At 42.7% G+C, this 16,792-nt stretch overlaps 1 protein-coding gene across 1 annotated transcript; it reads left to right on the top strand.

The window, feature by feature from the left end:
• Window positions 1-10,980: 10,980 nt before the first annotated feature.
• On the top strand, window positions 10,981-13,037 carry LOC149851490 (uncharacterized). The gene has a single exon (XM_090000924.1). The coding sequence runs from the start codon at window positions 11,066-11,068 to the stop codon at window positions 12,755-12,757; it is 1,692 nt and encodes a 563-aa protein (XP_089857050.1). The 5' UTR covers window positions 10,981-11,065; the 3' UTR covers window positions 12,758-13,037.
• The last annotated feature ends 3,755 nt before the right edge of the window (window positions 13,038-16,792 follow it).

Here is a 16,792-nt window from a genome sequence, read left to right as displayed (position 1 = left end):
TAATGTGCATATAGACATGATGATGTCCAATGATATGATTATAGAAGAGCCATAAAAACCTCATGACTAACAAAAAAAGTGAGGCCCACAATATAATGTACTTGTTTGAATATGATATTGCACATTAAGGGTTATAATTTAAATTGTGACATGATGACAAACCCATATGGTTATGTGAAATGAGTGCATGAAAGGATGATAACATGGATAAACCTATACCATATGCAAAAAAAATTATTATTCATATGACAATGAAAAGACTATGACTATGTGAGAAATAACTTATAGCATGTGCAAAAACCCCATACTTGAATATAGATGATGGAAAGACCATATGACTATGTTGAAAATAACTCATAGCATATATAAAAAATATTATACTTGAAAATAAAGAAAAATGCACATAGCTATGTGAGAAATAACTCATAACATGTGTGAAAACCTCGTATATTAGGATGAATGACAGAAAAGTTTACATAATTATGTGAAAAATAACTCATAACATGTGAGAAAAATATCATACTTAGATATTAGTAAAATCATTAGAATTATACAAATTTATTTGGTACATGTTTTGTCATGAAGTGTTATATATGATACATGATTCACCAATTATGATATAATGTGGTTGTTTGACCCTTATGGCCAAGTTAGAGATGTTGGATCCAGTGTGGTCATAAGGTCTAACAAATGAAACCCCAAGAGCTATAAGAATTTTGGGCTCTATAAGATAATCTATGTAATTTAATTCTATTATTTAATATTATTTAGTAGATGAATGTAACCTAATCAACATGGTTATCCGGGAGGTTATAGAGTTTAATATGCTATTATCTCCATGTTAGTAGAAGAGTAAAGCCCAATCCTCCATGGATCCTTATATATAGATCCATGACCCTGTCAACATGACATCTATTAACATGAGCTTGAAATAAGCTTTAATGATGGATTGAGGGAAACCCACCATCTAGAGAGGGCTCGAATAGCCCAATGGCAGAGCGTGTGTTATTACAAGGTTGGAGGTTTAGCCGTCCTTCGAGCACATGCCCTATTGAATTCGGTGATCCCATCCATACCAAATTTTAAAACCATCGGGTTCCAACACCATTATCTCAAACTTGTTTTTTTTGTTGCAGTGTTTCTTAAATTCATTTTCATTGTAGTATAAGGGTGTGTTTTTTTATATATTTACATAGAGAAACCACCCCAGGATCAGAGACCTAGTTGTGTGTTGGCTCTGCCTACTGTACTTACGATCGTTGTCATGGCAGCGTAAAACTCCGTGGGTGTACCTCTTGCCCCTAAAGAATCACCACTATTTGGCTTGGGCAAGGGGTGATGCCCAAGAGATTTAAACCTCGATCGCCTGACTAGTGGCTTAGGCCCGAGCTTATAAGGGTGTGTTTGAATCCCTCATATCTCAAACCAGAAGGAAATCCAAGGATTGAACAGACCCTTCCTTCCCCATATGTTCTCAAATATACAAATATCTCCCTCAATCCCTTTATATGGGAGATCTCAGTCGGTTGATCTGAGATCCATTGTTTGATAAACCTTGGATCTTGGCATGTGGCCCATGCCACCTCAGATCCATAGATACAAGATCCGAAGCTCTCAAACACACCCTAATTGGTTAATGCTTCTTAAAAAATCAAATGGGAGTGAATGTGGGTTCAACTTCATATCTTCACCAACTTTCTGTTATATTTGGTCTATAAAGCTCAAAAGATGTAGATATATTAGCAGGGAGATTATATCATGCTTGGCAAGCTGCACCTAAATAGGGGCCTACTAAGACAGCCAATTTGTATGTAGCCTAAAGGTACACTTTCTCTTGTAGAAACACCCCTAGTCCTAGCTTGGGAGTGTTTTTTTTTTTTATAACCTGAAGAAACTGCACCCGGCACGAAGACCTGGTCGCGCTGGTTCAGCCTGTCATATTTACGGTAGTCATGCCGGCAGCGTAAAACTCTAAGGCTAGGACCCCTGCCCTAGGAACTATGCTACGAGTTGGCTTGCGCAAAGGGGCGACACCCATAGAAATGAAACCTTGCCCATCTAGCAGCCAACCCCGCACTCCACTACCCCAACAGAGAAATCAGATTATAATGGTTTATTTGGTAACCAATGGTTCTTATTGCATAGTAGGCAATCTGAAGGGGATATTAAGATTTTTTTAATAAGAGATTTGGTTAATAGCCACTTTTGTTCTAGAAGCCAACAGGGACTTAGAGCCTTGGTTAACCATAGTTAAGGTCCAGTAACTTCTTTATTTGCTTTAAATTATACTTGAAACCTGCTCTGTGAGTAGAGGTGGCAGACGGGCCTGAACCGGCATGGCTCGGTTCATGAATTTGGACTAGTTGAGATAGGCCGGTTCATTGAACCTGACTGCTTGTGAGAAGTTCAAACCGCATCGACCCAGTGGAACCGGCATGGTTGGGCCGGGCTTAGGCGGCCCGGTTCACGGGTTGAACCGGCAGAATCGAAAAAATTTCAGAAAAAATGAAAAAAATAAAAATGGACACCATGATTTTATGTGAAAAACTCTGAAGGAAAAAAACCACTGGACCAAAGTCCAAAATGTTACTATGAAAAAAAAATTACAAGTAGATTACAAATAAAAATGAGAAAGAAAAAAAATGTAAACTATAAATATTACAGCTAAAAATAAAATTAAGACTACTTGTCTTCTTCTTCATATGGATACGGTTCACTGGATGGGTTTGCGGGTTGGTTCAGTCCAGTTCACGGGTTAAACGGGTCTGGATCGTAACAGGTTTTTGAGCCGGAGTGTGAAACCGGCACGGCCCACTATACGGTTCACGGGTTGGGCCAGGACCGTTACCGTAGCTCTTGAGCCGTGCCGGTCCAGGTTCCAACAGGTTGATTCTGGTCTGGTTAACGTGTAGAACCAGCCCATTAGCCACCTCTAGCTGTGAGAGAGTCTCAATTGTTATTTAATATCAAACACCAACTTATTGACTTTCTTATTTAGATTTGCTTCATATTGCATCCACTGAAATTCTACTTAATTGGCACTGCTTTTGAATATGAGAATAACTTCTTTTTCTACTGCATTGCTGATCAATAACCTACTAAGCATTGGTAGTTGCCCTGCAAGAGCAAGTGCGGTACAACTAGGGGTGTCAACTGGTCGGGTTTGGTTCGGATCAAGGTGAAACTAGATTTGGCTCTGATTTTTGGGTATGGTATTGGGTCCGGACCCAAGTCTAATCAGATCTACCATAAGAGAAATCATACCCAAACCCGATAAGAACTACATGAACCAGACGTGGGTCATACCCCGTAAAACAATATTTTTTATCATTTCTATATTAAAAATTTGTAGGTCTTAATTAAAACTTGGGTCAGGCCCGAGTCTAGTATAAAATTTCACAAAATATACTCGGGTTCATGTATTAATCAGACCTTCTAGTGCAAACCCAAGTCTTATCTGGTCTTCTTATTTATCACCATACTCGAACCCTATGGGCTTGATTTGGGTCGGGTTTAGGTAAACATGACCCGTTGACACCCCTAGGTACAACCTAAAAGACTTAGACAAAGAAGAACACGAGTAGTTGGTGATTATCACAAGATTCACAACTATAAGAACCAAATAAGTAATAAATAAGTAGGGTTGTTGATGTAGGAGGTTCCAATTAATAAAATATGGATTGCCCAAGCAACACGCATGGGAATCCCATGGAGAAGGGGGTAGGTCAACCTTTATCCATTGATTAATTAATACCAAAGGACCGACCTATGAGTTATGACATCTTGAGGTATACATCAAGGGTATATTTGCACGGTTTTCGATGCATGATTGTATGTAAGACGTCACAAGTTCGAAACCCACGGGTGCGGCCCAGACCCAAGCTGAGTATACTTCAGTGGAGACTTCAAGGTTTTTACACCAATGGACTTGCAAGTGAGTGAGGTGCTTTTCTCCCCATGCCCCAAAGGGCTTTGGCATAGTGTCATGAGCCAGCGCGGCTAGGTCTCTGATCCTGAGGGCGGTTTCTCGGTGTAAATATCAGAAAAGAAATGCCATCTATCCCCATTAAATCACACATCTACTACAACGCTTGGATATGTGAGAGTTCACCTACAGTCCAGATGGATCGGGTTCAGTCAAAACTTTTACTAATATTAGACAGTTTCTTTTTGGATATGGATCTTAACACATGATCAGAATGTGCAGTCGGACCATATCTGAATTCAAGTGACTGGACTTTTCTAGGATTCATGTCAATAACGTTTGGTTATTGACAATAGTCAGATCTGGATTCGGTATGCAGTCTGATGTTCGAATCTGAATCCAATTCTCACAGATAATCCAAGTCTGATTACATCTGAAAGTAAACCCACCTGACCTGAGCCTGATTGTAACTAGGTCAGGTCAGGCCAGGCTCAAGCCTGACTATCAGCCCAGCCTGCCCCGATGGCCATTCCTTAGGGATGGCAGCAGTGGCGTAGCTAGGATTCATGTGAGGGGGCAAACAGGGGTGTAGAAAAAAAAATTGGTATGTAGTCTGGGGTTCGGGGGCAGCGCCCCCGATTTTATTTTTTGAGATAAAATAAAAAAATGGCTACAATTATTAATAAAAATCTATTTTATATGGACAAATCAAACTATTTGCTGCAGTCAGGGCTGGGCTAGGACTGGGCTTTAAAAAAAAAATAATTTAACTGTTTGGGGAGGAAGGATTGGGCTACAGCCCAGTCCTGCTGCCCCCCAGCTCCGCCTCTGGACGGCAGCGGATCAGGGAAAATGTGGGGACAAGGTCTCCACCCACGCCCCATCTTTTACTAATGGGGATCCGGGATCAGGAACGAACGGAGCAGGAGAAATCATCAATTTTATTGTTTAACCAATGCCTTCATATTTTCTTAACAATTTTGGTTTTAAAATTTAGATTGTACATTTATGCTTTATAGATTTGAATACTATTTAGTATTGAATATATTTATAGATATAACTTAATTTGTAAAAGACATGCGTCCCGTGTCATATTGGAGTCATATCCGTGTCCGTGTGACATGGCTCCCTACTTTGACTTTTGTGTTTGGATCTTTGTTAGAAAAAGACCATTATTTTTTATCCTCATCAAACAAAGTAGCTTTTTGCATTTTATCTTATTGTGATTACGTTCATCTGAAAAGTCAACCATACTTTTGAGTGGCTGCAAGAACAAGAGCAACTGGGTTAACCCTCTGGACCCACCTGATGCTCAATGGACTACTACCCACAGTGGAAGCATATCAGGTTATGCTGAATATGAGCGTTTTTGCTCATGCCGACATCGTGGCCGTCTGTTTGCATTTTGGATGAATGCCACGTGTATATATATATATATATATATACTTCAATTAAAACTATAAATTGTTTTAAAAAGTTTTACATCATGATAATTAAAAATATGTAATACTTTGAAAATATTTACAATTTAGAATTCGATCCATTTGTAAAAGTATTGCAGTATTTTCAAAATATCTCGGATATTTGTGGTTAAGATTGCTGATTACATCGGACGGTGGAAGACCATCCATCTCAAATTGGGCGGTCAAGGTTGAGCAGTAATGTTTTAGTTGCAAATCCGCGTCCGTCCATTATTTCTAGATGGACGGTTGATTGCCTCAACCGTATAATGGAATCTAAATGAGGAGACCATTGAATGGTGCACTCACCGAATAAGCCACTTGGTTGTCAGTGTCTCATCAATTAAATAATTGACCCCAACACATTTATTATTCCCACAATAAAGCTGCCCTAAAGGCGAGGGAACTTATGGGCCTGGGGCTGACCCTACTGGGTGCAATCTACTGGATCCGGTATTAGTGATGGATCTAAGGATTGGATTTGACAAGATATCCAATATAGACCTGGATTGTACAAACCTTACATGGAAAATCGGCTGATTCGTTTCGTATCGGCTCAAATTCGTTTTGATAAGGGCCGATTCAACCCTCAGCAGGGTTTTAGTATTTTTATGTTTTTCAACGTCGTCGTCCGAGTGGCAGCGGGCTTGAGGAGAAGGTGCTGACCCTTTGTCTAAGGTTCGACTCTCACCGGTGTGTGAGTGCCTTTTAACTGGTGGGCTCCTGCACTTATCAGTTTCTTTCTGCTAGAGTGCAGGGCTCTATATGGTCTGATTAAATTGATATAGCTTGCAACTAAGTTTTTCACTTCATTGCTTCCCGGCGCGTCCAATTTGGTGTAATCTGGATCAGCTTGTTGACACTTTGTGCGTTCATTTATATATATATATATATATATATATATATATATATATATATATATATATATATATATATATAAAGAGAGAAACTCATATCTTCAAACAGGTAAAGTGTTTGGAAAATTCGGACACTTATGCACTGCTGATCGCGCCCGTGATCAATGACACATTTTTTTTAACGTGCCTGGCACTTTTAGCGGCGGTCTTGACAGATGCTAAAGCCTTGGGCAGGCAACTGGGCTTTAGCGGCAGCGACTAAATGTCCAGTTTTGAATTCTGTTAGATGAATGGCATTACACCGCGCATCTGAACCATGTTTGAAAGGAACCCGTTCGAAGATACGGGTTTCTCTCTCTCTATATATATATCTATCTATCTATCTATCTCTCTCTCTCTCTCTCTATATATATATATATATATATATATAGAGAGAGAGAGAGAGAGTAACGGTACCTACTCGCACATAGTAGAAATCTTGGTAGTAAGTTGTATCTTCGCAATTAAACCTTATGAATGTATTCATAGTTGATAAGGATCATGCTTTGAATCGTATTTATTTGATATAAAAATAAGATTTTTTTAAGTCACTGATTTTTGATACATTGTGAGCCATTAATTTTTAAAGGTCTTAAAAAGCATACATGTATGCTATAATCACATGATCCAAAACTCAGAAAAAGCTGGGGTTAGGCAAATCCCCTACCAGTTATACAACTATACCATGGGGTTATAACTTGCAACGTCCCAACACAAGGTGATACTAAATGCTCCTACCAGACAAGTGGAGCTCCTGGTACATGATCCAAAACTTGTTTTCTACTAAATAATGCTTATAGATCATATTTATAGGGTTTAATCAACAAAAAAAAGTTTAAGTTTGAGATTGGCAACCAAATATAACCCGAGTACTTGTTCTTTGGTTTGGGTGCACCATTATGAATTGATTGCCCGATCCATTGACAATCATAGTTAAAATAATAGATAATCTACCAACAGGGGCTCTGCTTGTCTGATAAGAGCAGCTAGTGTACGATCACCGGGTGTTGCAGGTTCAAAACCCAAGGGTATAGTTGTATAACTGATAGGGGTCTACCTAACCCCAACTTGCCTCTCAAAAAAAAAATAATAATAATGATGGATAGTATTACCTAAGCCAAACTAATCAGTTTTTTGGTTAAAAAAGAATTGCCAACCAAAGAAAATCTTGCATGAATGACTTCTCTACTTCTTCACCAGGACACTTTAAAGTGCCACTATTTGTGGTACACCATAAGTGTTTGTCTAAGGGAGGCCATCAGGCTAGCCCTTATCAGGTTGTGCTGGCGCTGCACTTTGCAGCCCAAGCCCTAATGAAGTCGTGCCAGGCCCGACCCGACTAGATAATCTGTCCCTAATCGGGTCTAGCCCATGTGCAAACTACATGAGGCCCGACAAGCTCAACCCACCTGACAGAGCTTGATTGTAACTAGGTCAGGCCAGGCTCAAGCCTAAATATCGGCCCAGCCTCCCCCGATGGCCACTCCTTAGGGATGGCAGTGGACCGGGGCGAAAGAAGGGACAAGGTCTCAACCCCCACCGTCTCAAAATTCTGCCCTCCATCACCGCCTTCATTCTTGCACAGGTTTTGATTTTAACCTCCATCCCCGGTCCAAGCGGGGTGAGGCAGGGCGGGTACCCATTCGCCCCACCCACCCACCCACCCAAGTCCACTGCCATCCCTACCACCCTTATTTATCACTGTAAACATATTATCATTTTTTAAGTTTTATTGTTTAATGAATGCCTTTATATTTTCTTAACAATTTTGGGTTTAGAAATGAGATTGTACATCTATGCTTGGTAGATTTGAATACTATTTAGTATTGGATATATTTATAGATATAACTTATTTTGTAAAAGACATGCATCCTGTGTCGAATTAGAGTCGTGTCCGTGTCTGTGTGACATGGCTCTTATTTTTACTTTTGTGTTTGGATCTTTGTGAACTTTTGACAGTAGAAAAAGACCATTAGTTTTATCCTCATCAAACAAAGTAGCTTTTTGCATTTTATCTTATTGTGATTATGTTCATCTGAAAAGTCAATTATACTTTTGAGTGGCTGCAAGAACAAGAGCAACTGGGTTAACCCTCCGGACCCACCATATGCTCAGTGGACTACCCACAATGTGTGGACACGGATGAGAATGGGCCAGACTTATGGTCCATATTATCAGATCTAAATTGTTTGTGTGGACCAGATCCAAAACAGATCTTGGTTGAAATCATGTAAACAAAGATGACCACATTCAGCCCACAAGAGCTTCGCTCATCTTGCAGGAGTGACTGTGAAGTTGACGGGATGTCACAAGTTCGAAACCCACGGATTGCATCCTTTAACACAATATATCAAAAGAAATGTGTTTTGCTCATTTTCGGCAATATGCAGTAAAATAGAAGCTTAGCTAGTAATTGTTTCTAGGCTTTCACTATAAGATCCAAGTTAGATCCAAATATAGACCTGATCTTCAAACGACAAATATAATGTTAAGAAGCCTGACGTGACCAATATCCAATTTGTGGCAAGGGACATGCACCAATGGTTTTCGAACTCATGACATCCTGTCAACTTGGTGAAATTCACGAGTCACTCCTACGGTCCTACCCGATGAGCCGAGCCCTGGTAGGCTAATTGGTTTCGGTATCTTTACTGCCATTAGGATCAATGTTTTCTGTTGGTTCCTAAATTTAGAGTCACTAGAATATGAGAATTGAAATATAAGAACTAGAAATATAGGCATTTTCAACTTTTGTTTTTGCAAATCCAACCATGTGAATGTGCTTGGCATGATGAAATTGCTATGAATCAACCATTGAATAGTATATTTTTGATGAAAAAATACGATTTTGAATGCTTGAATATTTATGAAGATTATCAGCCATTGATTTTAAAGCCTTGAAAAAATTTCTTTATGCATCAAAATCAGATTATTCAAGAGCAAGTTCATCCCTATAGTTAGATTCAAGAGAAAAGAACAAAAAAATCATGAAAATTGCGGTTCCTATATTTGTTCTCATATTATAGTGACTTGTATTTACACTCAAAACACATGTTCTCGACCTATTTTTATCGAGTTTACTAGTACCCTAAAAGATCCAGATTCGGATTCGAACCTACTTCGTCAGATCCATTCCGAGTTCGGGTTCATAACTAGACTTTAAGTTTCGGATTGAGAAAAACCATGGTCCGATCATTTACTAGATTCGAGGAGTTCAAAGTTGTCCTTTTTCGTAGACCAGGTCAACGTCGGGCAGCGTTGTAATTTTAACGCGACCTGCAAGGAACATCCTTTTCATCGCAGACATCGAGAAGCTCGTGTAAATAATAACGACAAAAAATTACGAAAATACCCCTCAAGTTGTAGCCGTTTCAACTGCCTTAACACGATTCCCCTCTTCAATCGTACCGGGTCGTTCATCTACCCAACTCGTACGGAGAGGTAAACGGGTCGGATTCGGATCCGATCTAGGCAATACTGAATCCAACCCTATCAGATCTAGCCTAATTGGATTTGGATTCACCAAATCAGAATCCGATTTGATAGTAGTATATATTTTTACCTGTAATTGGGTTGGATGCTAAATTCGGCTTCAGATATAAACCAGAACATAGAATTCAAAATTCATTTAAACACGTCTACTAGAAAAATATGACAAAAAAACAGTTTTTTTTTTTGTCAAAAAAAAAAATTTGAATCGGGTATCCATATTGGGTTTTTTCACACGGTTTTGAACCCAATTAGGCAATATTGGATTTCATGCTAAGCTCATTAAAATAAACCTAATCGGACCGGTTAGATGGCACTGGACCGAGGCGGGGGACAAGGTCTTCACCCCCATCCTGTCTCAAAATCCAAACCTCCATCCCTCCACGGGTTTGGATTTTAACCTCCATCCCCTTTTCATGTCCTCCACTCCTGGTTCAAACGAGGTGAGGCAGGGCGGGGCCTCGTTTTCCCACGGTCCATTGTCATCTCTAAAGAAAGATTGGAGATGGGGTAGGGCAGGGATCGGGACGAGAATGGGGCGGGGCAGAGAAAAGCGTAAGTCCATCCCAGTTCTCCACCTCCGGTCCAAATGAGGCGGGAATGAGCCTTATTTTCTCTTGGTCCATTGCCATCTCTAAAGAAGGATCGGGGATGGGATAGGGCAGGGCAAGGTGAAGATGGGGACAAGGATGGGCAGGGTAGAGAAAAGTGTTAGTCCATTTGGGCACGGGTTTTGATTTTAACCTCCATACCCGGTCCAAACGGCATGCGCGCGCGTGTGTCCGGTTCACTGCCACCCCAATACATAACTTGAGCACCGTTCACCGAACCGCCGACGTCACGTGACTCAGCCTCTGCCAAAATTTACGACACTGCCACCACCACCGGCCGCGCCATAACGTAGAAGAATCATCTTGACGAAAATAGCCCTAATAAAAAACCTTAATCCCATAGATCTCTATAACTTAATGCGTATGTCATTTCCCAAAAAGAGAACCTAACATTTCGGTACCCAAAATCACAACCGGTAAAGCGTCCTACCTTTATAAGACGAAAATGACATAAATACCCCCAATAATCCAAGAAAAAGACGGAACGGGAGCCGTGGACGGCATTTTCGTCAATGTGAAAAATGTGGGACCCAGAATGCGGGGCCCAGGTGACCTGTGAAGCTACTCAACAGAGATTTTCTGCTTCTCCATTCCAGTCGGTATCAGAGAGCGCCGTGCTCCTTCCAGCAGAGCGAACGGCACCTGCTCATTTTTCGTGACTCCGAAACTGCCCTCGACGACTTCATGGTAGCTGCGGAGGAGGACGGCGGCGGCGAGAGCAGCCTCCGGCGGTCCAGGTCGCTTCTGGAGTCGCTCCGGGAGAGGACGGCGTCCATCCGGCTTTTCAGGGCCCGGTGGGCCGCCGTGAACCGGATCTTGGACCAGCTCCCGGCGCAGCTCGACGACCTATCCGACTTCCCCAGCTCCGTCGGGAACCCTCTTTGTGCGCAGCTCCTCCGCTCCCTCGCCGACGCCCTCGCCCAGACGCTCGCCCTCGCTCGCGCCTGCGACGGCGAGTCGCCGGGCTCCGGCGGCGTCGGGAAGCTCCGGATGCAGAGCGACATCGACGCCGCGGCGATGAAGCTCGGCCGGCACCTCCGCGACTGCGAGCTCCTCGTCGGGAGTGGCGTGCTCCGGGAGGAGGAGGCGAGGCAGCCGCCGGAGAGGTCGCGACGGGAGGCCTTCCGGCACGAGGCTCGGACGCTGCTCGCCCAGCTCCAGATCGGCGACTCGGCCTCGAGGTTGGCCGCGCTCGATTCGCTCCTCGCCCTTGTCGGCGACGACGACAAAAACGTGCTCGTGGCGGTGGCACAGGGTGCCGTCCCGGTACTCTCGCGCCTCCTCGATTCGGCCGCCCGGTCGCCGAAGCTCCGGGAGCTGGCCGTGACGGCGATCGAGAGGATCTCGCAGGTGGCGGGCTGCAGGCACGCGCTCGTGGCCGAGGGCGTGCTTGGGAACCTCCTCCGTGTTGTCGAGTCGGCCGGCGGGTCGGCCCGGGAGCGGGCGTGCGTCGCGCTCGAGACGCTGACCGGGACGTCGCAGGAGAACGCACGGGCCGTCGGGACGAGGCCCGCCGTCTCGGCGCTCGTCGAGATCTGCCAGATCGGGACGCCTAGCGCGCAGGCGCTCGCTGCCGGGATCCTCCGGAACGTCGCTGGAGTCCGGCGGGAACTCGCCGAGGACGACGACCGCCTCTTGCCGGCGCTCGTTTCGCTCGTGAACTCCGGGACGCTTGCGGCGCGGGAGAACGCGGCCGAGTGCCTGGTGAACCTGGCGAGAGAGGACAAGGCGGTGAGTCTCGTGGTGGTCCGGGAGGGCGGGTTGCAGTTCCTTCGCAGTTTCTGGGACGGCGCCTCCACCGTTCGATCTCAGGAGATCGCGGTCAGGATCCTCCGGAGCTTCGCGGACCGCATACCTCTCGCTTCCTCCGGCTTCGCTCCCCGGCTCGCCGACGCGCTCAACTCCACGGCCGCCTCCGTCCAGGCCGAAGCCGCAGAGACCATCGCCGAGTGGGCGGCGGCAGCCGGGCCTTCCTCCGACGATCACTCGGCTGCGAAGGTGTTCGGCGAGGCGAATTGCGTCTCTCCCCTGCTCCGGATGCTCGAGGGGAAGGGGGTGAGGGAGAGGGAGGCCGCCGTCCGGGCGCTCGCAGCGCTGGTGGAGTTTGCGGGGAACCGCCGGATTCTCAAGAAGGACGAGAAGGGGGTTGCCACAATCGTGCAGATTCTTGACCCTTCGATCAAGGATGCGGAGAAGAAGTGGGCAGTCGCGGTGCTAATTTCGCTGTCCAAGTCAGGGAAATGCAGGAAGCAGATGGTGGACGCCGGCGCGATCGGGCATCTGCAGAAGCTCGCCGGAGCGGACGTCGCCGGAGCGAGGAAGCTTCTCGAGTGCTTGAATCGGGGGAAGCTGTGGAATGTGTTCGCGAGGACGTGAGGGAAATTCAGGTTTTTCCGGCACCTTCGTCGTCTCCGGTTTCGACAATTGAGGAGCCCTGCGTGCTGTTATCTGTATGTATAGTTTACTGTGTTCCCTCCCTCCCTCCCTCAAAGTTTCTTCTTCTTCGCCCTCGTCATCTTCTTTGTATGCTCTGCTGTTTTTAAGAATAAAGAATTTGTCGAGGGAGGGATTTTGAGACAAATTGAGGGAATTGAATAGTTGATTGTCGTTGCTGTATATTTGTTTCCTTAACTTATTGGAAAATATTTTCTTGTAATCCATTTCTTCTAAAAATTTGAATGCTCTTGATTGGTCCTAGTTGGGAGGTTCTCATGTTTAACTTTGTGTATTGGGGCGTTGTCAAGAACTGTTTTTGAATCTTATGTTTGATTGTTTGAGCACTCTTTGGGAAGCTTAGATTAAGAGCATTACTGATGGAAGTAATGAATTTTAATTTTTGCAATTCTAGATTTCTTCTTCACCACCACCATCATTTCTCAATTTCTTCCATATTTTCCGATTTAGACTTTCAGATTGACTTCCAATCTAATTTGCAGTGATGTATAATCTGTTTCATAAACTATACTTGTAACTTTTAGGCATCACATTTGCCGACACTGTTCCAAGTTCCACATTTTACTTTTATAAATCAAGCAATTTGGAAATCTTAGAGCAGGAGATCCATATTGAATTCTTAAGGGGGGATTTCTGGATGCAACACTTATCCGGAAGGCTGGGATAAGTTGGGAGTGTGGTATTATGCTCCAGCATGACCCACATCTGTTGCTAAGTGAGTGCTCCAATCACTCCCCATCACGATCAAGGTGGTGGGGCTAAATGTGCTTCATAAATGGCTGAGTTGTGGCATGTTGATCATAGTTCTTAGAAGCGTGAATGAATCCGACAAATTTGGCAGATGGGAACCAGTGGTCTATCTGGTTCACTTATTCTCTTATTCTAAAGTTTTCCAATGTGTTAAGGAAAAAATAAAAATAAAGAGCTAATCTTTGTTGGGCAATTTACCAGCTGTTAGGGTCCACCAAGACCCACCTTTCTCTCTTATGAAAAGCTCCTTTTCCCTAAGGGCACTTTTGAAAGAGAGAAATACTCTCATAGGAAAAGAAAGTTTTGCCTATTAGAGTTTTTGATATGAGAAGTTTTCTAAAAGAAAGTTTTTCCTTGTCTGTGTAGCATGAGAAAAACAGATTAGGAAAAATGTGAAAAAATGAGAGAGGACGAGGAGGGTGGTGGTTGTGGTGAGATAGGTGATGGGGGGAGGGTAAAAATAAATTTTCTCTGGAAACATTCTTCCATCTCTTTTTTGGAGTAATATTTTTTGTCAAAAAGTGTACTTTTTAGAAAAACTCTCTCCGCTAAAAAGTCTTTCTTGATTGGAAGGGTCGGAAAATTAGTATGAATTTTTCATTTTGCATCATTTTTTCCTACATCTTTCTCTTCCAAACGTGCCCTAAAAACACTAAAGTGTGGAAGGAGTTTTCACTTGTTTCTTTTTCCACTACTTCAATGCCGGCGTCCTTTTCATGCTATTAAAATAACTTCTGCATTTTCATGCTATTGGTTCGTCTGCTAGTGTTTTGCTGCTTGAATGGTCGATTTTGTAAATTAGTTTGTAGTATCATTTGCTCTTTTTTACAATATTTTTTCCTGCAGTCGCATTTATCATCACTAAGCTGTGTTCTGTAAAGTTTTCTGCAAGAGCATATGCAAGGGAACACTGAATTGAATTCAGACCGCTACAAACGAGTAAACCAAAATTTGTAGTTTTGTGGTAAGGTTTTCATGAATCTAGATTTTAGTTGTCAACCATTAATGAACTATGACATGAATAATAAGGATTTTTTTTAATAATAAATAATTTTAAAATATTGCAAAAAAATATCTTAGGTTTTGAATCATCCAATAATCATGCAAGACATAAAATAAATTAAACCATAAATTGAAATTGAATTTATTTTAGTTAAATAGTTCTCATTCAACATGTTTTACTAAAATAAAATCTCTCAACTCTATCAAAATTTGGGTCACAAAAAATATAACCCTCGCTCATTCCAGTAAGCTGGTCCCCTTCGTTACTTTGTTGCAGGACTTGATTTTTTTTTTTAAAAACATGATAAGAACTGAAATTCTCATCCAAGACCGTTTCAAAATTCAACATTAAAAAAATTAGCATAAATAAAATCAAACAAAAGTTTAAAATGATTCAGTAAACATTAATATAGAGAACAAGCTTACAGTATAGGTAGTTCAAATAAAACAACTAACAATTTCATGCTTAAAACCCCATAACAATTATTTATATAAAAAAATAGAAAATAACTCAAGATTCTCAAAAATCAACTTCAACTCTAATGTTCCCAAGACCCCATAACAATTATTTATATAAAAAGACAAAAACCCTACCCTACATTGGATCTTGAATATGATCCAAATATCAAAACTAACAAAAAAAAATCAATCCTAGCATGCAACTATGGATCCCACTAGATCCCCTATCACTAAATTCACCGGATCCAATCACCCTATGTTTTTCTTCTTGTTCTTCTTGCCTTTCGTTGGAGTTGGTTCAAGCTCTGGATCAACACATACATCATCCTCCTCGAGTTATAAATGATTCGCCTTTGGTGAATCACATGCAATATCATCCACAAAACGGGATATGGGTCCACATACAAGAGTCGAGGCACCATAAATATTGTGTCACCATCATGCTCTATCATATGCAACATCTAGATATGTCTATTCAAGCTTCTCATGCCCAGCCAATTGAACTTGCTTGCGGACCGTCGAGTATTTTACTGCTAGATGTCCAACTCCATTATAACGAAAACACCTTGGTTCACCTTCATATGTCTGTGTACAAAACCTGGTGTTGTGGGCAGGCCCATAATCCTCATGTCGTGCCAATGACTTGGAGTCTTTCTGATTGGTGGCCTTAGATTTAAGCTGGTCTGAACTCGCTCACTGGGTTGGGAAAGCATCCTTAGGCTGCAAAGACGAGGCTCATAAATCACTCCTTGATTTGAGCTTCTCTACAGGTCCTAGTCTCTGACCTTCATGAATCTAGTGCAAGTCATTCCACTACAACAATGCAAGCCCTTGTAGATGGGTTGCAGTCAACGCCACACGACGGTGCTCTAGGACCTGCTAGGAAGTGAAGTATGTGTTTATCACCAACCTACAATCCAAGAAAATGTTAGTATCAAGCTGTCTCGAGAATTCTGGGAGGACCAACTTGACACCTTATGTGTCCACACGCTTTGTCTGTCACCCCTGATGGCATACAATTGATCCTAGAGGGTGCTTGTACCCAAAATCATCATCATCGTCAAAGTCCACAAATTGATTTGGTAGATCTCGATGTGCACCTACTGGGATGTGAACATGCTAGTCCAAACAACCCCCATGTAAAATGGGTCACAGCCGAACACTGTGAAATGGACCCTAGTTCGGGTTGAGCCCAAAAACAAGGTTTAGGTTGATTTGGGGAGACCTAGGTGGAGGATTCATAGGAGTATGGACCAATGAGTGGTTGCAGGATAATGTGGATGGGTTTGGGCTCAGGTTTGGTTTGGGTCATAGGTTGGAACTAGGTCTGGGTGGACAAGATAATATATTTGGTAAAGATCTGGTTGGATCGCGACCGGGTCAGAAGGATATTGGATCATCGAACTTAGATTGGTATAGGTCAGATATTGAATCAATTTTTAAGGGTAAAAGGTGTTGTTAAGACGTAATACATATCCAAAACTATGTTGGGTCTAGTTTTGACCCGATCCGAATTAGAATTGGAGCTTCATCCAGGTCTGATTAGATCCATTTTGGGCTTGGATATTATTGTTTGGACTAAAATCAGGGTTTCAAACCCAATCCAAAGGTAGAACTCCTTGAACGAGAACCATAGTACTTGAGACCGGGGTGTCTGGGGTCAGAACCAGTGGAAACTAGCTTAGACTCAAGGCCTAAACACTCGAAACTGAGTCCTGGGCATGAAAACCGGTTTTTGTTGAAATT

This window comes from Nuphar pumila, chromosome 1, assembly GCF_984573655.1.
Source record: "Nuphar pumila chromosome 1, dmNupPumi1.hap1.1, whole genome shotgun sequence".
Classification (NCBI taxonomy): Eukaryota; Viridiplantae; Streptophyta; class Magnoliopsida; order Nymphaeales; family Nymphaeaceae; genus Nuphar; species Nuphar pumila.
The sequence above is the reverse complement of the archived record's forward strand: the minus strand, read 5'-3'. Positions and strand labels throughout refer to the sequence as shown.

What these genes read in the sequence shown, in the direction of transcription:
- LOC149851490 (XM_090000924.1), top strand. Translation starts at nt 11,066, where the DNA reads ATGGTAGCTGCGGAGGAGGACGGCGGCGGCGAGAGCAGCCTCCGGCGG.